Genomic DNA, 20228 nt, shown 5'->3' on the forward strand with positions numbered 1-20228 from the left:
GCTTGCCTTGTAATTACTCTTATGTGGCCACTGCAACTGCTAACCTTCATCCAATAACCTATCTATTGAGTAGTCAACCATGCGTCAGGCTGGCAACATGTGCGGGTTCATACTTCGAAATTCCAGGCTACTGACTTCCTACAAACGAACGGAAGACCTCCCATGAGTCACTGCCTATCAATTCAAGTGAAGAATCAGGCACCCATGCCGCCTTCCGGCATCGCTATACTGATGTCAGCTGCAGCCTCAGCCTCGTATAACTAGCCTTGTCAGTCAATCCTCAGTCTTTAAACCTCCACTGTCACACTCCTTACTCTGATCGGCCGCTTTAGCCATAACGATCAACTGAGATTGCAACACTACGTCACTGACCACAACGTCACACAATGCCTAAAGCCGTCAAACCACCCTTAACGAGCAGCCGAGTCCTACGATCTCATACCAGACAAGCAGCTACAAAAGCCGCCCCAACGAAGGTCACCAAGAAACGTCGCCCGCGTGCAGATCCCTGGGCGAAGAAGCGCAAGCCAAACCCCAGTCCCAAGCCACGCAAACCACCGCCAACCGACTTCACATGCCGCATTTGCATCGAGGAGAAACCTACAGACCAATTCGTAGGATGGGTTCCTCCAAAGCGCGGTCGCTGGCGACCAACAGACGTCCCATTCGCCTGTGTCGCCCATCTAGCCCGTAACCCCAGCAAACGGAAAGTCGACCCCGTCTGTAAAACATGCATTGGGCGCTTTCTCTCTGCCAAGATGGATACACTAGGCGTACGAACAATCAACAACGGCTGTCTAGAACCTGGTTGCTCAGTACCCTGGTCCCACGACTTCGTCTTACGCTATATGCCGCCCGGCGCTCCACTGGAGAAATTCAACATGGAAATGCTGGAGGTGTGGAAAGAAACTGCAAGTCCAGCACCACTCACTTGTCCATCGCCGATGTGCAATGCAATTGGTCTACCAGACACGGCAGCGGCGGGGTACCCGCAAGTTACTTGTCACGAGTGTGCGTTCCGATCTTGCGCCCAGTGCCTTGTTGCTTGGCATAAAGATGTTACATGTGCGGAGTATGCGGCCAAGCATGTCGACGAGAAGATAAGTGAAGAGGAAAAAGACACACTCAAGTATATGCAAAAGTTGGATGGAAAGAGGTGTCCGAACTGTCAGTTGGTCATTGAAAAGGATGGGGGATGTGATAGTATGGTGAGTGAGGTCCACTTCTCATCTTTCTCGTTTCAGATCATCTTTGGCTAACGGAGCGGACTAGTTCTGTGTAGGTTGCCACAAGTACTTCAACTGGGCCAGTGCCGCTTCAGCCTTGACCGGTGCTAAGAGAGCCGAAGTGCCTTACATTCGTGACATGCCTTACTGGCAGAATGTCGGTACTGTTACTTGCGAAATGGACGGTATCCTTGGACTGGGTGGTACTGCCGGTACTGTTGCTGTCACATCATGAGTGGTCATCACTCAGTGTTGGGGAAACATGGTTACGACTGATATGATTACGATGCGACATACATTGCTACATGATTTGTAATTGCGACATGCGTACAGAATACCCCGGTGTGGGTTGTTTCAGGCTTGAGTATGTGTGGTGGTATCTTTATCGAATCATGTTGTGCATAACATTTATTACATCACATTTCTGAATACACGAAGACATCATTCTTGAATCTGTCGAAGCCCCTAGGCTTCAAATGTTTTAGATTTCTGGTGTACAGAGTTTGCGTATTAGTTACAGAATCCCGATTCGCGGCCACGAATACCCTTCTTTCCTCGTGTGGTGTAAAGCAAATTGATCGCTCCCCTTGGTGATTGTGACTCCATTGCGTGGACGAATACCACCTGTCCCGCTATTCACAAACGCCATGTGATGCATTTTGAACGCCAGCCAACGTCAACTAGAGAACGGGGGTGATGCATTAAGTAAAGTGTGCGTGATCAAACCTTCTTGTAGTGTTTTTGTGACTCGCTTGGGTGCAGTCTTTTCCTACTTTTTTTCTGGTTTTGTTTGTTAGAGGCCCTCGGATGTACTGATACGCACCTGATGCGGCGTCGAGTCGCAACTCCGGAGGCGTCTCTAGTCGATGAGGACCTGCGTGATCAGGCAGGCAGGTTGCTAACGAGCCGCACCTTCGGTAGTGCAGGCAGAACTGAAATGAAGAAGAATGTCAGAAAACCCATGGGATATCAAGTGAATGATAGAGAAGAGAAATAGCGAACATGTGCTAGCTTAGCTGAGAGGGAGCTTATGCTGCCGTTGGAGTAGGCACTCCATTGGTAGCAAGCTCGGACTGTCGACGCTTTGCTGCTGAATGCTCGCTGTCCTATATCAGCACAATGGTTAGCATGGTAACGTAAGATTGCTCTCTGGCGCGGGCGAGCGTCGAGAGGATTTGAGGAGGTGGGAGTCACGCACGTCAAGGCCTGTATCGGCGAAGTGGCGCTTAGCACTTTTCGCGTCCTTCTTCTTCTTGTCTTTGCTAGGCTTCTTCGGTCGAGTCTCTCCCTTCTCGAAAACGTCATCGGGAAGCGCAGTGCTAGCAAGTCAGCAGAGGTCTGGGCATGAGTGAAGGTGGGGGTCTTACTTGCGGGTATGAACCACCTTGACCGACATCGTTTTGTCGTCGTAGAGGTCGGAGTCAGTGATATAGCTCCTGAACTGACTCACTGGATAGGAGATATCGAGCGACTTTGTAGCATCTACACAAACAGTCAGAGATAGGTGAGAGATTTGGCAAACTAAGTATACTCACCTGGAGGTAGAGTGAGACCGATGTAGAAAGTAGTCGTGTAGATAATGTGGGTGTCGCCATTGGCTGGCTCCGTCCCCTCAGCAGGTACTTCAGATGCTGGTATCATATAGTCAAGCGAACCCTGCGTGACCTCATGAAATTGATCGTCTTTGCAGCGATGGTACCGTTCAAAGTATTTGATGTAAGGGCGCGCTGTATCGATGCCCGTCTGTCCATCATCGATGCCCTTGACAATGTGACGAATCTTCGATTGCACGAGTCCGGAGAAGGTGGAGTTAGCTTCCTTGCTGCGACTCGCGGCCACGACACTGAGGTAGTACTTGTGGTCTTTGGTAAAGAAGGAATGTCGCTCAAAGAGGGAATCCCAGTCCTTGGCACCTGAGAAGATGTGTTGTAAGATCTTGTCCGCTCGTCCGAACTCTTCCTTCATGATGCGCAGTGTCGATGGCATCACCGTGTGGGTAGCGCACATGGAAGGGAATGCAGGTGTAATTATAGGCATGAGGTGAGCTCGGTCACCACCGTAGACCTGGGGGTTCCATACACGAAGACCCAAGTCGCCCTCTTCGATGTGTTTCAGCATAACGGGTCGCGGCCAGGTCCACTTGTACATCAAGCTGAAGAACTTGGAAACGATAGTAGCGCCGTTGGCCATGGGATATAGCTGACAGATACGCGCAACCATGATAGCCCACGCGACACCACCAGGGTATCCGAAGACTGCTCCATAGATGCCGCGGCGGTTCGACCAGAGTTTGATGGCCCTCAGCGCGTGTCGAAAGCTGACCTTTTGTGGCACCGCGTCCAGGAGCTCGTTGGTTACTCGTGTGCCATTGACGCTCCGTGTCGCTGACTCGCTGAGACCCTCCAGGTCCTTCTTTTCAATCGTCTCCATAGTCCTGGGTATCGACGACCTCTTGGGCAGAGACGTGAATAGTAGATCTATGCTCACACCGCGATATTCCATCTTGATAATCGGCACAAAGGCATCTTCGACGGGCACGAATTCGGTGATGTCTTCCGTGTTTGACATTTCTTTGAAGGTCGGAGGGAAGTTTTTGAAGAATTCGTCGATGGTGACGAACTTGGGCGCGACAACGAGAGTATCGATATCCGACGTGGGACCGTGGACGCCGAGAGCGTAACTACCAAAAGTGAAGATCTTGCCGCCGGCAGCATCGAGGACGGACTGCTGAACACCCTTTTGTTTGCCGACGCGACGGACGAACTCTTCGACGACTTTCTGGATGTGCTCAATCACCTCCTCCCTGACAAGATTAGCTTGGCGCAATCGTGTGCCGAACGGCTATCTTACCTCCTGCGGTTGCCTTCGGGAGTCTCGAAGACATTCTCAGCTTTAAGTGTTTCGATAAGCTTGTCGTTCAGCTTGATGTCGTGTTCGGTGGGCGCGGCCTCGGAGATGGCGCTGGTGACACCAAACTGCCGGGTGGGCTTCTTCTGACCGTCCATGGTGAAAGTCGAGAGTCGGGGCTGCAGAGTCGCGCAACTTCGGGGGTGCTGCGGCGAGCGGCGCGAAGGAAGTTGCAATCAATGCGCGTGTCGAGGAGGTTTGTCGTGAGAGGCGGCTGGGAAATGAGTGTAATGAAAGATTCAGCGCTCCCACATGGCGACGCGATCTTTCCCGAGTTGCAGTCTGGAAAGTGAATGCGACATCAGAAGTCGAGGATGCATCTGTCTTGGGAGCAGCCCGTTGCCAAGCCCCTAATAATGCGCCACTGTGGCTCAACACCAGCATTGACGCGTCCCCAGCGTATCTTCAACACGCCTCACTAATCCACCATCAGACATGGCAACATCATTACCGGCACATCTCACTTACAAGACTGCGCTGGTCTTGCTACCTCCATCTAGCATTGCTGCGCCAATCGATCGAGTTCGAGGTATATACGACAAGCATTTCAAGCGATGGCCTGCACACATCAATCTGTTATACCCATTTTTATCTGAGCCTTCTGAGCCTAGTGGGCATGGCAACGGCTCGCAGTCAACTCTCAAGCCCGACATACGTGCACGTATTGTAAGCGCCATCAAAGACATACGACCATTCCAGATATCACTCGAGGCGGATCCTCCAGGGGTTTTTCACCACGGGCCCAATAGCACAACTGTTTGGTTGGGTCCTACCACCCAGAGTGTCCAACAGCTTCACGCGGCCCTGCAGAAAGAATTCCCCGAAGTAAACGCAGACCGACGGCCTTTTACGCCTCACCTTTCTGTGGGGCAAGCGAAGAGCCAGGTTCGCGTGGAAAAGCTCAAGATGTTGACCACAAAAACAGTGATGGATCACACATTGCTCACAAGTGGGTTACTAGAGAAACCAGTGTTTGCCCACCTCGAAGAAGCCATACCTATAGCTCTAAATTGGGACGTTGAGTATGTATACGTCATTGAACGCCATGGCAGCAAAGATCGTTTCAAGGTAGTTGAGGCTATCAAATTGGCCGAAAGGTAGTATCACGTCGTTGTAGGGAATAATCGAGCACCTCCCACTAGGCAGCCATTCAAGGGCGTTCGATTCTGCCCTTCAATCAAGTGGCGTAGTTCGCGGAACTAGTTCTTGGCAAAGAAGTCTTTGATCTCCGCATCAAGCCATTTTGCATCTTCCGTGGATTGACCTGGCCCACCAGCCCTGTGTCGATGGTCAGCTCCAAGCACGCGTTCATTCTGGGGAAAGGGACATACCAGTGGCCCCATATAGAGGGGAATATCTTCAGTGTTCCAACGCCCGGCTTCATATTCTGGACCTCAATCTCAGAATCTTCTGGTGGGAAGTAAAGATCCGTCTTCGCTGGCAGGACTAGTGTCTTCGCCTTGATACCGTTCATCGCTTTCTCAAAGTCGCCATCGTACGGCTCTTGTTGCGAGCAATCAGCAGCCTGCCATGTATGCGCCATGACTAGCATATTCTCTGGGTCCTTGGAAAGCGCCCAAGCTTCCCAGAAGTTGACAAGAAAGTCGTCCAGATTCTTGAACCCGAGCGTAGGTGCGGTCTCGTATAGTTTCTCACGATAGAATGCTTGAGAGAAGCCCCAGCCGGCGTACACGCGTCCAAGAGCCTTCAATCCAGCTTCTCGGGTTTCGGATGAGAAAGTCATGTTCTTTCCCTGAGCAGTTTGTAGATCTGGCTTTGCGACACCTGCGGAGCTTGTCCCTAGAGCGGCGTACAAGGCGCTCTTGACACCTTCTAGGAAAACCTGGTTATGCAGGCTCGTTTTTGCGCTCCCACAGAATGGTACTGCAAGATCCATGAAGTCAGGAAACTGCGTCGCCCATTGATACGTCTGTCCCGCGCCCATGGACCAACCAAGAACAGCACGAGCATGCTTCACGCCCAGATGTTTAGTAACAAGCTCATGCTGCGCTCGTATGTTGTCGTAAAATAGCACTTCTGGAAATGGGCGGAGATCTGGCATATTTGATGGCGACGACGACTGGCCATTGCCGAACAATGCAGGCATGATGATGTAGTACTGGGAAGGGTTAAGTGTCTTGTCCGAGCCTGTAAGCCAGATATTGTCGGATATCGCTATATGGTGGAATCAGCAGCGTTCCAACTAAGCTCCAATTGAACTGCACATACTCCCAGAATACCATGTTGGGTATATGACAGCCGGAAGCGATGGGTCTCCTAGCGTCTTGTAGGCGATAAACGCATCTGGTATCTCTCCACCAGACTTGAGCTTGAAGTTCCCAAGCTTATAGATTTGGTAATCATCACCCGAGGACATTGTGTTTGGAATATGTTCAGAGGATGGAATTGTAGACAGCTATGGACAGCAGAAGTCAAACGTCAGACAGATTATCGTGCACGGTCGCGCAGCATATCTATAAGCTTCCTTCTCACCTCTTCCAGCTTCCGTGATAGGACTGCCACTTAGCACTGGTGTCGTTATCGTTGATGGCGGGGTAGCTGGAAGGTATGGTGGGGTACATGACGTTACCAATCACGGTCATTGCTGGAAACCGCCGAGTGTAACCGTGGAGATGACAACAGTTAAACGTTCCATACGGGCCAAGAACATACGTCTGTTAATAGCTTCAGTTCACACAGCAGTTTCTGAATCCCTGCAGTCATTGCAAGAAGTTTACGATGGGGGCCTGAAAAGTCTCGGTACACTTCCGCGGCTATCCTCATGTCTCTATGCAGGCTCGGAATTATATCCGCCAATTGCCGTAGAGCACCTTTCTTGCGCGATTGATCATCCTTGACTAAACAGCAGCTACAATGTCGACGTATAAGAACATCATTCCCGTGATCACTAGTAGAGCCAAGCTCAGCCACCAAATCCGCAGAACCATCGCAACGTCCCATCACAAGTTTTTGCTACGCCCCTCTTCCACAATGGCATCTGGACGAGCAGACGCCGAAAAGGAAATCAAACGCAATCCTCACGGCGACTTCAAAGCTGTCGAAGCCTCCCGCCCACCCTTTGACGCAACATCATCGTTCCACTACACGCAAACCCCAAAGCCCGACTGGAAAACCGGATCTGGTCCCAATGAGCCCTCCAGTTTGGAAAAGTCACACCGTTCTATCAACCCTTATGAGGAAGGCAGACCTGTAGTACACAACTACAAGCTACTCATTTCCGCGATTGTACCCCGCCCCATTGGTTTCGTCTCAACAATCAGTGCAGATGGGAAATCCACAAACCTTGCTCCGTTCAGCTACTTTAACCTCGTAAACCATGATCCACCAATGTTCGTTTTGGGATTTGCCGGTGGGATGGATAAAGCGAAGGATACACTAAAGAATCTCATTGAGACCAAGGAGGCTGTCATCAACATCATCACTGAGGAGTACATCGAAGCGGCCAACTATACGAGTATAAACGCGCCAGTCGGTGTGAGTGAGTGGGCGTTCAGTGGGTTGCATGCGGAGAAGAGCAAGTATGTTAAGCCTGATCGCGTGAAAGAGGCCGTGTTCAGTATTGAAGGAAAGCTTGTTGATACGGTGGAATGGACAAGCAAGAATCCTGCTACGCCTGACAAAAAGACGGGTGTTACAGCGTTTGTGGAAGGGGTGAACTTTTGGGTTAGGGAAGATGCTATTGATGAGCAGGGCGTGCTTGTTGATCCTGCTGTGCTTAAGCCGGTCTCTAGGCTGGGTGGAATTACGTATGCGAGAGTGACCCAGGCGTTCGAGCTCCCGAGACCGGATTATGAGGAAGTCACCAAAGATCCCGAGGTTGCGAAGCTGGCGCAGCCGAAGGGTGAGAGTCAACTGTAGTAGGGCTAAGGTCTGCTTGGTATTTGTTGACTTCTTCTACGGTCTCTGAGCAAACGAGATATTGATGGAATAGATGCAGAAGATAGACGGCGAACAATAGATGCGAATTTGTGAAGAACATGCCTTTCATTTCGGGATCCAGGCGTCTAAAGAAAAGAATTCGAGGTATCATACTAAAACTCAACTACAAACATGGGCATCATGCTTCCTCTTAACCAAACCACATCCCAGCAAAGGGCAGCCAATAGAAGGTGTAACAGCATACTCTATAAAGCCCAATCTTACCCATCACCCTTGCGCAATTCACCCCGACGTTCACAGAGCCATGACACCCGCAAAGGCCGCAGCAACACCGGCACCCATCATGCCGACCATGTTACCCATAGCCGCACCAGTCTCACTTGGGCCCGAGCTCGCACTGGCACCCGTCGCACCACCCGATCCCGACCTGGTTGTAGACGCAGTAGTGCCGTTCTCGCCTAGAATAGCCTGGTTGACCAGCCTCTGAACTTCGGCGTTGTAGCTGTCGTAGTAGCTCTTGATGTCGCTCGGGAGCGCACTGTACCACGCTGGTGTCTCGGAGAAAGTCTCAAGCGCACCGACTTTGGTAACTTCGCTGGGAATGGAGTATGAGGCTGTAGCGACAAAGGATGCGAGACCCTTGTGGGCAGATGCTGCAGCAGAGAGAGCGGAGCCTTGGGTGAGGGATGCGAGGCCCATTGAGACTTCGTTGAGGACTGAGGAGGCGTAGCCGTCGGCCTGAATAAATAGGTTAGCTTTAGAGATTTGAGAAAGAGGACGCGTAGATCGGGGAACGTACGTTTGTGAGAACCTCGCCCAGATTGGTGGGGATAGGTGTGGTGATAATAGCGAACTCAGCGACGGCAGTGCCAGCGGCAGCGAGGATTGCGAGATTCTTGAACTGCATTTTTACGGTATTGTGAATTGATTCAACGCGTAGTGGGTGATTTCTAGAGAAATGACGTCCGAAGTCAAAGTGGACTGAAGGATACAGAAAAAGCGAATGATTGACACGAGGCAAAAGCGAGAAGGTAGGAGTGAGCAAGCGCGTGGGAGAGCAGCTGGCCTCCACTTATGTATACTTCAATATTGTGCATCAACACAGAACACGAATGCTCCGCCACGAAACTCGGTTCCCGAGCATGGGTAATCATGTCAGCCCGTCATCTTGCCGTTGCGCTGTCTTGGATCGTATTTCTTTTAAAAGTAGCGCGACCGTTGAGAAGGGCTTACTAGTACAGTAATCTAGAAATCTGTTCAACGTCTCCATGATCAGCAGTTCCACGCAAACCATCAATCGGGACCCACATCCAAGATCAACGACACGCGTTCGATGCGCAAACTGCGAAGAGGCAATCTGAGGGGTTTCGGATGATATTCAGGGGCGGTGTCTTGGGGGCCATGGGGGTGTGCGGCGTTAGCTTCGTTTAGAGTGGATTGCATTAGCGGCTGTTTTGTCCAGAACAAGCTTCCTTGCTGACGGCCAGGCCTCCCACCATGTCCATAAATACTCGGCACGCAATTGTACAGCCTCAGGATCCGAATCGGGGATCCCTAAACCCGCCTACTCCACTTCTCTTACAGCAGTGGTGGTCATGATGCCTTCACCGCTGTTCTTCTTTCCCGTGGTCTCACGTTCCTCGCTGGAAGCAATACTCTCGACTTGCGCATGCTGAGAGGGGGCCGTCTTTCCCTCTTTCCAGCCTAGAAAAGCGAAGCCAATAATAACCACTAGCCAGTAAAGATTGTATGAAATGACGGACCCGTACGTTGCGCTGTTCTGCCAGCCAAAGAGCGAGTTGAAGATACCCCAACTGAGACGAAATCGTTAGCGATAAGACTCAACCAGACTGAGACATTTACTCACCCGCCGTCACCATTCTCCAGTGGCGAACAACACTGTCGTAGCAGTCAGCACACAAACCCAGAAGACCAGTAATGACCAAAACTTACGTTGACGTGCCAAACACTCTTCCTGATGTCGTAGCTACCCGGCCCTGCACCTGCTTCTGCTGCACCTTCTCCAGCAAGCTTGACCCAAGCATTCTGTTCAAGATTCCAGACACCTTTGGAGAACAGGCCGGCCGCTACGAGGTAAAGGAAGCATGTGGAGATGACGAGGAAGATCTGCAGAGAGGTTTTGTTGCCACCCTTGTAGATGAGAAATCCGACCAAGGCACCTGCACCAAGACCACAAATGACGGCGAGAGGAAAGCTGGTCGCCGGTGCGCCCAGTCCGACACCTGCAATAAACCTGGTTGACTACTTAGCATCTACTATTCAGGGTGAACAGAAGTACTTACAATACTGCCTCAATACCCTCGCGGAGCACAGTAACGAAGGGCAGAATGAACATGGCGTACTTTTCAGTCCATCGCTTTAGTCTGCCCTTGATGGGTAGTTTCGAGTCCTTTTGTTCGAGGACCTTGGAAATCTTCACACGCCACTTATCCTGCAGCTTGCTAACACGGAGTAGGGCAGCTCCCATTAGAGTGATGATGACGCTTGCAAGAATCGCGAAAGCGCCCTCCCAAATGTTTTCTGCCTTGTCGAAGGTATTGCGTCCAGCCGTGTAGAAAGTACCAATGACTCCAGCACAGATGACCAGACAGATCAGAATACCCGCGCCGACACCGTACCAGACCTGTCGAACAAGTCGCTTGTGAACAATAGCATCATGTTCAGGGCCAAGAGTTTGCTTGAGGAACGCGAGAAGCACGGAGACGATAATGCTCGTTTCCAGACACTCTCGGAAGCAGATGAAGAAAACTTGGTTGAAGTTAGACAAAGACGGTGTTACTCATGTTACGAAGTCAATGATGACGGTTCTTGCAGACGCACCTGGCACAGCAAAGACGTTTGGCATCTTGAACAGACTACCAGATTTGCTGAATCTGTTGTTTCCGCTGGAGTATAGATAAAGGACAAAGGAGGGGATCTAATCAGATGAAGGGACATGCAGAGACTCCCGAAGAAGAGGGTGTGCTAACATGTGCCTACCGTTCGTATAGATGGCGCTAGACAACAGCCGAAAGTCGGGCATGCACGACGACCCTGCTTGTGAATTTGAGTTTACCTCCCGATATCACGACGGACCGATCATGCTTCAGGATAGCTGTGTTGCTGCCGCCGCATCAATAAGATATGTAGTCGGGTTCTTCTGGCGTTGATGTCATTGGACGAATGCGACAATTCCACGTTCCATCATAACTGAACCCATGAACAAAAGGACTTTCAGTACACATTCTGTAGAGCCCAACTCCTCTGCATGAGCGATTATCCTCTCCGCACGCCCAGCGCGCCTAATCAGATTAAGACTCTGTAGCGCAGGCTAGTGCGGGCTTGTTGGTCCTTCGGCGCCATCGCTTACCCCAATACCTGGGTCGATCATGGTCCAGATTATCAGATGGACCGATAATCGCCGGTGAATGTCACTCCACACAGCAAATCAAGGTAGAGGAGCTCGCTTGCCGCTGCCTTGAGACAGGAAAATTCTACATGATGCAGGGACGATTGCACAAGTCAACCCCTCCTGAGCCTAGTTCATGAGGAGAAAACACATATGCCCCACTTTGCGACACTTTGTGGCCGCCTCCAGCCCCCGTCGAGAACATGAGCTGATGATCTGATAAGTCGGCTCCGAACATGATGGCTTGAGGAGGTGGGGGTCGGAATACTTAGGTCGTCTTATCTGATCTCCGCACGTCGCATCTTACCTCATGTGTTTGACGAGTGCATTCTTGCATCGGCACTAACTTGAATGGTAGCACGAGAGCTTCCTAGGTTCAGTCGTACTCCAAGCAGCTTGATCACCCGTAACAGGATCCGAAAAATTCCAGTCTCCAGTACTCTCCTCGCACGCCATCATGGCAATCTCACTATCAAACTTTCTCCTCCCACTCTCACTACTAATATCAATCACATCCTGTGCGACTGTCACGCATGACTTCGACATAGGATGGGTCCACGCGAATCCCGACGGCCAGCAAACACGACCAGTCATTGGCATCAACGGACAATGGCCTCTGCCACCTATAGTCGTCACGAAAGGTGACCAAGTCATTGTCAATGTCAAGAACTCCTTGGGGAATGAGTCTACGAGTCTGCATTTCCACGGCTTGTACATGAATGGTACTACGCACATGGATGGTCCAGTAGCTGTTTCACAGTGTGGGATCCCCCCAGGTAGCTCTTTTACCTACAACTTTACTGTGAGTTTAGCAATGTTCGAGGGAAAGTGGTCCCAATTTCTTACTAGTACAGGTCAACCAACCGGGCACATATTGGTATCACAGCCATGAGCGCGGCCAATATCCAGATGGTATTCGAGGTCCTTTTATTGTACATGATCCTGAAGATCCATACAAAGATCTCTACGACGAAGAAGTTGTCATAACGCTTTCTGATTGGTATCATGATCTTATGCACAACCTTCTCGCAGAATTCATCAACATCGCCAATCCTTCGGGCGCAGAACCCGTACCTCAAGCAGCACTGTTGAACGACACCCAGAATTTGACTGTCAGCATAGAGCCTGGAAAAACATATCTCTTCCGGATGGTCAATATGGGCGCTTTCGCTGCGCAGTACGTTTGGTTCGAAGACCATACCATGCGCATTGTTGAAGTCGACGGCGTGTACACCGAACCGACGGACGCAGAGATGATTTATATCACCGCGGCGCAACGATATAGCGTCCTTGTCACCGCTAAGAATGATACCAACTCCAACTTTGCTTTTGTCGGAAGCATGGATCAGGACCTGTTCGACGCTGTACCAGAAGGTCTGAATCCAAATGTCACGGGCTGGCTTGTGTACGACAATAGCAAAGAGCTACCAACACCAAAGGCGGTCGAGGCATTCGAACCCTTTGATGATTTTGCTCTGGTGCCGTACGATAAGGAGGGACTGTTTGACCATGTTGATCGGTCAATTACTCTAGACTTGAAGATGGACAACTTGGATGATGGGGCGAATTAGTGAGTTTTCCAAATCTGCAATGCACACTATGTTCTTTGATGATAGTACAGGGCTAATCCAATCCAGCGCTTTCTTCAACGATGTTACCTACGTCAGCCCCAAAGTACCCACGTTATACACCGTCCTGTCCACTGGTCCCAACGCTACAGACCCGACCATCTACGGCAGTAACACAAACGCCTTTGTACTTGCTCAGAACGAAGTCGTGGAGATTGTGCTGAACAACAACGATCCTGGGAAACACCCTTTCCATCTCCATGGCCACGTCTTCCAAGTGGTAACCCGCAGTGCCGATGACGCAGGTTTCTACGACCCAGGCAATGCTCCAGACCCACATCCAACACCCATGCGACGCGATACTATTCTCGTTCGACCAAACGGACATATTGTGCTGCGGTTTCGATCTGATAATCCTGGTAAGTCAACCTTCGAGTATGGAGACATGCGTTCCCGTGCCAGTATAGGTGGGGTGGCTGGTTGGTAGATGACTGGAGACTGACATGAGTTATAGGTGTATGGCTGTTTCACTGTCACATAGAATGGCATGTAGCTTCTGGATTGACCGCCACAATGATTGAAGCACCGCTTGCCATTCAGGACCAGCTCTCCTCTTCCTCGTCAAACAACTCCATCCCACAATCACACTGGGACGTTTGCGAAGCTGGCCGCATACCCACACGCGGCAACGCAGCGGGAAATACAGTTGACTACTCAGATCTTACGGGTGAGAACAAGAGTCCAGGAAGATTACCAGAAGGTTTCACAGCGAGAGGTATTGTGGCGTTGGTGTTTAGTTGTTTGAGTGCTTTTATGGGGATGGGCGTCATTGGCTGGTATGGCATGAGACCTATCAGCGGGTGATGAGTGAGGAAGATGTAGAGAGAGAGAAGGGTGGGTGGAGCTCGATGTGTATGGGAGTAATGATACCAATGTAGAGTACAAAGGAAGCCAATAATATTTTCTGCCAGATCTACGACACGTTTTTGCTGTTCACTGTGGAGTCCATCGGCTTTCATACAGCCAAAATTCTCGAATCTTACAGCCAGCCCAGCGAATGCCCTTCCTCCCAATAGTAACTCCACATATCCGTTCCCGTAAAATCATCGGCATAACTCCTGCCCTTTGTCTTCCCAGCCGCACCCGCACAAACTACCAATGGCAAAAAGTGTTCTGCTCCACCTCTGGGGTGCATAGTGTAAGCCCCCGGCCACTTCCTCCAATGCTCAAACTTGGTTTCCCTCTCCTGGTCGCTCTCTGTCATGGCAGCATCGGTAACGGCCTTACTCCACTCCTTGTTCAGAGCTTTGAACTCAGGGTTTCGCGATGTGCCATCAAACATGAGACGTAGGTTGTGAAAGGTAGCGAAGCCGCTCCCGATGATGGCGATGTTTTGGGCGCGGAGGGTGGAGAGGGCGCGACCGATGGCATAGGACTGTGTGGGGGATTCGGAGGAGAGGACTGAGAGTTGGACTATGGTAGTGGTGGCCGAAGGGTCAATGAGTTTCATGGGAACGAAGACGCCGTGGTCCCATGCTTTAACAGTATATTAGTATGTGCTAAGCCGAAGGGACCTGAGAGGACATACGTCTTTTGGCATCTTTCTCACACTCGATACCGGCTTCCTTCAGGGCTTGCGCTACCTGTTCAGCGACCTCAGGACTTCCTGGCGCATCATGCTTTATCTTGTACGACTCTGGTGGGAAGCCGTAGTAGTCGTACAACAACTCATGCTTGGAGCCGCTGGAGACAGTGACCTTGCTTGTACTCCAATGCGCAGTCACCAGAACGATAGCTTTCGGGGCTTCAGATGTTCCCAGCTTGAGTATCTTGGGCACCTTTGTCTTGAGCGACTTGGTGATGGCGGCGTGCGATGGGTCTCCGAGCAAAGGCATGGGACCTCCGCCGTGCGAGAGCGAGACGACAGGTGCGAGGCGTGTCATGTTGCCGCTGTAGGACGATATTGGAAACTGTTGAATGCCTTGGAGGGGATTGAAGGTCGTGTTGCTGGACGAGAGCTCCGCGGAAGTTGTTCGTTGGAGGCCGAAGAATGTTGCGAGGAACGATGAGGTACGAACGATTTTCATATTCTTGGCTGCGGTAGAGACCGGACGCAGTATATATGCATGCTGTAAAGGAGAGAGCGCCTTGTGGCGCTCGGCATTTGTATTGTTAAGGCATGACTCCGGTGTGTAAGTGGCATGTTGGACGGTTTGTAAGATGTGGTTTGAGAGCGCGGAATTGTGCCGACGAGGCCTCGCGGCGTGTCGGCTTGCGGCTTCCCGATCACGTGGGAACGCGACGACGTGTTCCAGCATCCGAGGTTCTACGCATTTTGAAATGTTCAAGCTTGCATTTTGTCGAGAAGCACACTTGGTAGGCTGTACAGTCGCGAATCCATTCACAGAGTGTATGATGCAGCAGTCATATCACATTAAGAGTGTACGTGAGCAGAGTGTATTATCGTTGATTCGACCACGTGAAGTGCATGTCATGATCAACGTAAGTTCTAAGAGCCATCATAGCCTCAACCAGGGGTATCATATCATCCCATGCCATATCATCCAGGAACTCCTTGCGCCGAGCGACAGAACATCATATACCTAGAGGACATACGGTGCTTTCATGCGTGCAACGAAGAAACATCCCCCGTTGAGGTATGAATACAGCCAGCGATCAGGAACGTCTCAGATGTCGTCTTCAGCCTCGCCGCCTAAGTCACAGTCAGCCGTGTCCAGCAATGTCTCAATCTTTTGTTGAAATAAAACTTACAAGGACCATCACCGCCATCAGCGGAGTTCTCGACAGAATTGTCTTTGACTTCTTCCTCGGATGCCGATTCCTCTTTCTTAACAGCTTTTTTGGGACGTCCTTTAGCCTTGGCTGGCTCCTTCTTCTGATCTGGGGTTTTCCTTCCTTTCTTGGCAGCCGGGACCTTCTTCTTCTTGGAGTCTGACTTGTCGCCCTCAGATTTTTCGGTGGCAGAGGGAGGATCAAGGTCTTTGGCGCTATCTTCGGCATCCTCGGGGGCCTCATCGGTTGCTTTGCGCTTCTTGACGACCTTGACAGGAGCTTGGGGCTTGGGCCTAGGCTCTCCACCAGCAGGAGCTGCGGAAGCAGCGACACCAGCCTGTCCAAGGAAGGCGGCGAACGAAGCATGGCCCTCAGCAGCCTTCTTCTTTACCGGCGGCCCTAAGCGATGGAAAATGATGTTAGTATAGATTTGAAGTGCAGGTTGACAAGAAAGAGCCCGTTTTGTCTGGGTCGTATTCCTAGACACGTAGACATTCCCTGAAGGTATACACCGGTTTCTACGTTGCACCTCCAGCTACAACGTGGCCGGGTGTACCTCGAGGGTAACTCTGACTGGAGAACACTTTGAGTAGTGTCATTAATGAAAGGTTACGTACACATCTTCTTGAGAGAGCCAGCAGTGTTGCCGGTCAACGTAGCCATAATGTCATAGTCAAATTTATCTGGAGCAGTGGAACTGACAAAGGCAGCAGCCAAGAGCTTGGTCTCCTTGTTTGTGAAGCCTACCAAAAGGGCGTCGGACTCTCCGGCAGCGGCGTCCTTCTTAGGCGGCATTGTGAAGATGTAGTCGTTAGGTGTAGAAGATAAGAAAGAAGTCGTGAAGCTGCAAATGCGGACAGAAGAAATCGGTGACTCTGAGTAGAAGGAGAGAAAAAGGAAGCTGTTGTGAGGCAACGGAAGCGGGGTCGTTATGTTTGGAAAACGACGCAGTGAAGTCGAAATTCGTGCACGCGGTCAACGGGAGATTGCACCTGGACTGCCATATCCGGATTCCAGCGCTCTGATTCGCCGAAGCATCGTCCTCATTCTGCTCTCACCTGTTCGAGGTGAGAATGAACTGCGTCCTTCGCTCCGCATAGTGATGTCCCAATGCGGAAGTCCCATCCAAGGAGTAGTTCAGGACGTGTGCTTACACGAAACAGTAGTATCTTTGAGTAATAGCCGTGAACATTGAGACTTACGCTGAAGGTATTCATGAACATCTATATTATCAACTTGAGAGAAAAGCCACAGCGTACACCTTTAGTGTACTTGTTCTTCAGTACGGTGCAATTCAAACAACGAGGTTTTCCGTATTGCGGCTCGAAAAATAGGGTATACTTTTATGACTGAACTTTTAACATAGTTGTGACATCCTATGCTGGAGATTATGAATGAGGAAAACATGGCGAGAAAGTATTAATCGCCTCAGAATGTACAGAAAATCGATGTATAGAATCAGTGACATGGCGTGTTAAGGAAACATGTTCACGAATGTGCTTTCGCCGCGTGTACTCTGATATCATCCCGGGTGACATTGCTGTTGGTCATGGATATATGGAACAAAACGTACCGAAGCGGAGCAAGAAGGTTGCTCGTATTGGAATAGCAACGGGATATCCTTCCGAGCCGGGCGAAGTACAGGGTGACGGAAGGCAATATCGACAATCAAGTTACGGACCGACCTACTTATCACATTGTCGGGGTTCGCGATGCAGGCATGATACGATGTAGCGTCTGGGGCCCCACCTTCCGATGCAGCACACGAATAGGCAGCGTTGGCGCGAGCTGCAAGCGTCCAGACGACGTTGTCAAGGTGCCGAGTCGACGTGTTCACGTCTCGGTGCGGCGCAATTGAGGTTGAGCAAGTCGGCGAGGAAGAGGCATAATCAGTTATGATAGGAGATAGAGTTGCTGCGGGGTGCCTGGCAGCAGCACTACCGTGGCGCTCGTAACGCAGGGCACTGCATGATGCAGTATACAGTGGGATGGTGGCTGGGGTAATGACAGGAGGAAGCAATATGCGCAGCCAGCCGTCTGGGCAGCTGGATTGCTGGGAACGCTAAGGAATATGGCCGACGGGCCCTGGGCAGCGGTCAGAGAGGCAGGACGGGAAGACGAGGTCTAGACGAAGCGGAGGAAGCGGTTGGAGCGGTATGCAGCAGCAGTCGGGAAGCCGGTGGCACTGCGTCGTCGAGTCTCGATGTCGAGCAAGTGGAGGCACCTCCGGTCAGTGCAGGCGGTGCATGTCTAGGGCCAAGTAGTGCTCAGAGCGGTAAACGGGCATGCCGCAGCCTGTGTGGCAGTTCTGGCGTCTAATGGCCGCGCTGGGGGAGGAACTGGCTGCAGTGCACGACGGTTTCGGCTCGAATGCGCGTCTAGACAGGAGGATCTGCGACCAGCGTTGAGCGGGCCGTGCCAGGTACAGGCGCAATTTTTGTGCTCAGTGTCTCGCAGTGCTCGCGTACTCGACGACGGGACCGTCGACACTAGCTTTCCAATTTCTATATTTCCTACTTGGTTGCTATTTCCGTCGCTCCCTGAGTTGCTTTCTTTTTTGTATAACACGCCTCCTCGCACCTGCCAAACGCCTCCTCCGCTCCTTCCTCCGTCGCCAGCTCTGCCCCTCACCATCCCCGCGAAGAGACGTCCGCCAAACGAGACGACACTGCCGATCTTCTGCAGCTCCTTCACACGCGCTGAAGATACATCGGCCCTTTTCAACCACACAAGCCAAAATCCGGCTTTCGTCCCTCAACCGTTAACGATCGCCGTCATGTCTTCCCACCCGAGTCTCACCAGCACGTACCGTGCGCGCGCCTCCCTCCCCACGACTGGACCCCTGGCCTCGTACCTGCTGAGCCTGATATCCGTCAAGCAGACCAACCTCTGCCTCTCCGCCGATGTCGAGACGTCAGCCGAACTCCTACAACTGGCAGAAGATGTCGGTGACTCAATCTGCCTGCTCAAGACGCACTGCGACATTGTCACCGACTGGTCCGACAGGACAGCCCAGGCACTGAGGGAAATTGCAAAGCGCAAGTGGTTCCTCATCTTCGAAGACCGAAAGTTTGCGGATATTGGTGGTATGTCACGCTGGAGCCTGTAGTTCCTACCGGGCAATTGTCCCTAATGCACCCGTAGAAACCGTACAGAAGCAGTACACTTCTGGACACCACCGAATCGCACTCTGGGCCGAGATCACCAACGCCCACGTCATCCCCGGCCCAGCCATCGTCACCGCGCTCGAGAAAGCTGCCGAAGCGACCATTGCCAAGTACAACACATCCGTAAACACCGAGATTTCTGCCACGCGACAATCCAATGGCGCCGACGATGACGATGAAGAAGAAGAGCCTGTGGCACGCGATTCGGCAATCGAGTCGCCAATTGAGATGGAGGGCGAAGAGAGACGGCTGAGCATCAAGGCTGCCGACCGGAAGCACAGCGTTGTGAGCGTGACAACTTCGATATCCATGCGGACGGAGAGCATATCGCCCCGTCCAGAGCCCAACGCCAACGGCGAAGAAGTCTTCAACCTAGACGTAGCTACCGAGCTCGTTCGTCTTGGCCCACCACCCTTCCTCCGCTCCCTCCTGTTGCTTGCGGAGATGAGCTCCGAAGGCCACCTTATGACACCAGAATACCAAAAGAGGACTGTCGAGATCGCTCGAAGCCGTCGCGAGTTCGTCATGGGCTTCATTGCTCAGCGCAGCTTGAACACTGAGCCAGAGGACAACTTCATCACCATGACACCGGGCTGCCAGCTTCCGCCGCCGGGTCAGGAAGGCAAGAAGCTGGGCGACGCTTTAGGCCAGCAATACAACACTCCTCGCAAGTTGATCTTCGAGCAAGGCTGCGACGTCATCATCGTCGGACGAGGCATCGTGCGCGCTCAAGATCGCAAGTCAGAAGCAGAGAGATACCGAAAGGCCGCCTGGTCAGCCTACGAGGAGAGGATCAAGAAGGCATAGACGACTCGTCTATGAGGCCTACAATAGTCGATTTATACCCTTGCAACTTGCAGTTCCAATATTCTGCCTGCGGCATTCGTGCACTCTGGTGCAAATCCAAATACAACATTATCAGATGAAGGTCATATATGGCGTTGGATATCTTTTCACATGACATGAAAACACATACTATGGCGTTGCGATATGCTGGTCGACGAGTTATGATAATGCCAAATGACCGTAGACGGATGCAGGTTTACGATATGATTAGTACCACCATGAGATATTCATTGCCTTGGAAAACATACAAAACCAAAGATTTTTTGCAATCCCTCACCTAAATGAAAGTGGAGTAGAAAGCATGTCTGGACCAGGTCAAAGTCGCGTGTGGTCAGGGCTCGCGGAAATGTGTGGGGAAATAGTCGGAGCTCGGTCTTAACGCCAAAAAGTTCGCGACTCTTTCGTCGCATGC

At 51.5% G+C, this 20228-nt stretch overlaps 11 protein-coding genes across 11 annotated transcripts; 5 read left to right on the forward strand and 6 right to left on the reverse strand.

Annotated features, from left to right (window-relative positions):
* Positions 1–386: 386 nt before the first annotated feature.
* Positions 387–1492, forward strand: CC77DRAFT_1096418 (hypothetical protein; the record flags this gene model as incomplete). Its single annotated transcript, XM_018529842.1, has 2 exons — positions 387–1208; positions 1273–1492. 2 exons carry the CDS (start codon positions 387–389, stop codon positions 1459–1461), a joined length of 1011 nt encoding a protein of 336 aa, XP_018383895.1. The 3' UTR covers positions 1462–1492.
* An 857-nt stretch (positions 1493–2349) lies between these two features.
* Positions 2350–4231, reverse strand: CC77DRAFT_939794 (Poly(A) polymerase; the record flags this gene model as incomplete). Its single annotated transcript, XM_018534694.1, has 4 exons — positions 2350–2545; positions 2594–2708; positions 2762–4029; positions 4077–4231. The coding sequence occupies 4 exons, from the start codon at positions 4229–4231 to the stop codon at positions 2350–2352; spliced, it is 1734 nt and encodes a 577-aa protein (XP_018383896.1).
* A 349-nt stretch (positions 4232–4580) lies between these two features.
* On the forward strand, positions 4581–5021 carry CC77DRAFT_913477 (hypothetical protein; the record flags this gene model as incomplete). Its single annotated transcript, XM_018533652.1, has 1 exon — positions 4581–5021. A coding segment is annotated over one exon (441 nt), but the record flags the coding sequence as incomplete, so codon positions are not given.
* Positions 5022–5283: 262 nt separating this feature from the next.
* CC77DRAFT_192219 (alpha/beta-hydrolase) lies at positions 5284–6758 on the reverse strand. Its single transcript, XM_018530563.1, has 3 exons — positions 6363–6758; positions 5465–6308; positions 5284–5411 (listed from the first exon to the last, which is right to left on the reverse strand). Exons 1-3 carry the CDS (start codon positions 6508–6510, stop codon positions 5333–5335), a joined length of 1071 nt encoding a protein of 356 aa, XP_018383898.1. The 5' UTR covers positions 6511–6758; the 3' UTR covers positions 5284–5332.
* Positions 6759–7124: 366 nt separating this feature from the next.
* On the forward strand, positions 7125–8012 carry CC77DRAFT_1063139 (hypothetical protein; the record flags this gene model as incomplete). The annotated part of the gene is made up of 1 exon (XM_018528602.1): positions 7125–8012. The coding sequence occupies one exon, from the start codon at positions 7125–7127 to the stop codon at positions 8010–8012; it is 888 nt and encodes a 295-aa protein (XP_018383899.1).
* CC77DRAFT_192210 (hypothetical protein) lies at positions 7877–9352 on the reverse strand. The gene is made up of 2 exons (XM_018530562.1): positions 8833–9352; positions 7877–8771 (listed from the first exon to the last, which is right to left on the reverse strand). Exons 1-2 carry the CDS (start codon positions 8938–8940, stop codon positions 8328–8330), a joined length of 552 nt encoding a protein of 183 aa, XP_018383900.1. The 5' UTR covers positions 8941–9352; the 3' UTR covers positions 7877–8327.
* Positions 9353–9597: 245 nt separating this feature from the next.
* Positions 9598–10899, reverse strand: CC77DRAFT_939641 (plasma membrane iron permease; the record flags this gene model as incomplete). The annotated part of the gene is made up of 5 exons (XM_018534684.1): positions 9598–9847; positions 9901–9932; positions 9987–10287; positions 10337–10802; positions 10875–10899. The coding sequence occupies 5 exons, from the start codon at positions 10897–10899 to the stop codon at positions 9598–9600; spliced, it is 1074 nt and encodes a 357-aa protein (XP_018383901.1).
* Positions 10900–11603: 704 nt separating this feature from the next.
* On the forward strand, positions 11604–13988 carry CC77DRAFT_1022050 (hypothetical protein). The gene is made up of 4 exons (XM_018525381.1): positions 11604–12244; positions 12297–13012; positions 13080–13429; positions 13525–13988. The coding sequence occupies exons 1-4, from the start codon at positions 11900–11902 to the stop codon at positions 13872–13874; spliced, it is 1761 nt and encodes a 586-aa protein (XP_018383902.1). The 5' UTR covers positions 11604–11899; the 3' UTR covers positions 13875–13988.
* On the reverse strand, positions 13930–15230 carry CC77DRAFT_1022051 (Extradiol ring-cleavage dioxygenase, class III enzyme, subunit B). The gene is made up of 2 exons (XM_018525382.1): positions 14599–15230; positions 13930–14546 (listed from the first exon to the last, which is right to left on the reverse strand). Exons 1-2 carry the CDS (start codon positions 15095–15097, stop codon positions 14050–14052), a joined length of 996 nt encoding a protein of 331 aa, XP_018383903.1. The 5' UTR covers positions 15098–15230; the 3' UTR covers positions 13930–14049.
* A 223-nt stretch (positions 15231–15453) lies between these two features.
* CC77DRAFT_192495 (hypothetical protein) lies at positions 15454–16722 on the reverse strand. The gene is made up of 3 exons (XM_018530564.1): positions 16421–16722; positions 15783–16202; positions 15454–15723 (listed from the first exon to the last, which is right to left on the reverse strand). The coding sequence occupies exons 1-3, from the start codon at positions 16596–16598 to the stop codon at positions 15698–15700; spliced, it is 624 nt and encodes a 207-aa protein (XP_018383904.1). The 5' UTR covers positions 16599–16722; the 3' UTR covers positions 15454–15697.
* A 1451-nt stretch (positions 16723–18173) lies between these two features.
* On the forward strand, positions 18174–20070 carry CC77DRAFT_1096427 (uridine 5'-monophosphate synthase). The gene is made up of 2 exons (XM_018529843.1): positions 18174–18889; positions 18948–20070. Exons 1-2 carry the CDS (start codon positions 18580–18582, stop codon positions 19775–19777), a joined length of 1140 nt encoding a protein of 379 aa, XP_018383905.1. The 5' UTR covers positions 18174–18579; the 3' UTR covers positions 19778–20070.
* The last annotated feature ends 158 nt before the right edge of the window (positions 20071–20228 follow it).

This window comes from Alternaria alternata (genome assembly GCF_001642055.1).
Source record: "Alternaria alternata strain SRC1lrK2f unplaced genomic scaffold CC77scaffold_15, whole genome shotgun sequence".
Lineage (NCBI taxonomy): Eukaryota > Fungi > Ascomycota > Dothideomycetes > Pleosporales > Pleosporaceae > Alternaria > Alternaria alternata.

What these genes read in the sequence shown, in the direction of transcription:
- CC77DRAFT_1096427 (XM_018529843.1), top strand. Translation starts at nt 18,580, where the DNA reads ATGTCTTCCCACCCGAGTCTCACCAGCACGTACCGTGCGCGCGCCTCC. An exon ending in AAAGTTTGCGGATATTGGTG is followed by an intron (nt 18,890 to 18,947) that starts GTATGTCACGCT and finishes ATGCACCCGTAG; the next exon opens with AAACCGTACAGAAGCAGTAC.
- CC77DRAFT_192495 (XM_018530564.1), bottom strand. Translation starts at nt 16,598, where the DNA reads ATGCCGCCTAAGAAGGACGCCGCTGCCGGAGAGTCCGACGCCCTTTTG. An exon ending in TGGCTCTCTCAAGAAGATGT is followed by an intron (nt 16,203 to 16,420) that starts GTACGTAACCTT and finishes TCCATCGCTTAG; the next exon opens with GGCCGCCGGTAAAGAAGAAG. An exon ending in TGATGGCGGTGATGGTCCTT is followed by an intron (nt 15,724 to 15,782) that starts GTAAGTTTTATT and finishes ACTGTGACTTAG; the next exon opens with GCGGCGAGGCTGAAGACGAC.
- CC77DRAFT_192210 (XM_018530562.1), bottom strand. Translation starts at nt 8,940, where the DNA reads ATGCAGTTCAAGAATCTCGCAATCCTCGCTGCCGCTGGCACTGCCGTC. An exon ending in TGGGCGAGGTTCTCACAAAC is followed by an intron (nt 8,772 to 8,832) that starts GTACGTTCCCCG and finishes CTATTTATTCAG; the next exon opens with GCCGACGGCTACGCCTCCTC.
- CC77DRAFT_1022050 (XM_018525381.1), top strand. Translation starts at nt 11,900, where the DNA reads ATGGCAATCTCACTATCAAACTTTCTCCTCCCACTCTCACTACTAATA. An exon ending in CTTTTACCTACAACTTTACT is followed by an intron (nt 12,245 to 12,296) that starts GTGAGTTTAGCA and finishes TTACTAGTACAG; the next exon opens with GTCAACCAACCGGGCACATA. An exon ending in TTGGATGATGGGGCGAATTA is followed by an intron (nt 13,013 to 13,079) that starts GTGAGTTTTCCA and finishes AATCCAATCCAG; the next exon opens with CGCTTTCTTCAACGATGTTA.
- CC77DRAFT_1022051 (XM_018525382.1), bottom strand. Translation starts at nt 15,097, where the DNA reads ATGAAAATCGTTCGTACCTCATCGTTCCTCGCAACATTCTTCGGCCTC. An exon ending in TGAGAAAGATGCCAAAAGAC is followed by an intron (nt 14,547 to 14,598) that starts GTATGTCCTCTC and finishes ATACTGTTAAAG; the next exon opens with CATGGGACCACGGCGTCTTC.
- CC77DRAFT_192219 (XM_018530563.1), bottom strand. Translation starts at nt 6,510, where the DNA reads ATGTCCTCGGGTGATGATTACCAAATCTATAAGCTTGGGAACTTCAAG. An exon ending in CCCAACATGGTATTCTGGGA is followed by an intron (nt 6,309 to 6,362) that starts GTATGTGCAGTT and finishes TCCACCATATAG; the next exon opens with CGATATCCGACAATATCTGG. An exon ending in CCCTCTATATGGGGCCACTG is followed by an intron (nt 5,412 to 5,464) that starts GTATGTCCCTTT and finishes CCATCGACACAG; the next exon opens with GGCTGGTGGGCCAGGTCAAT.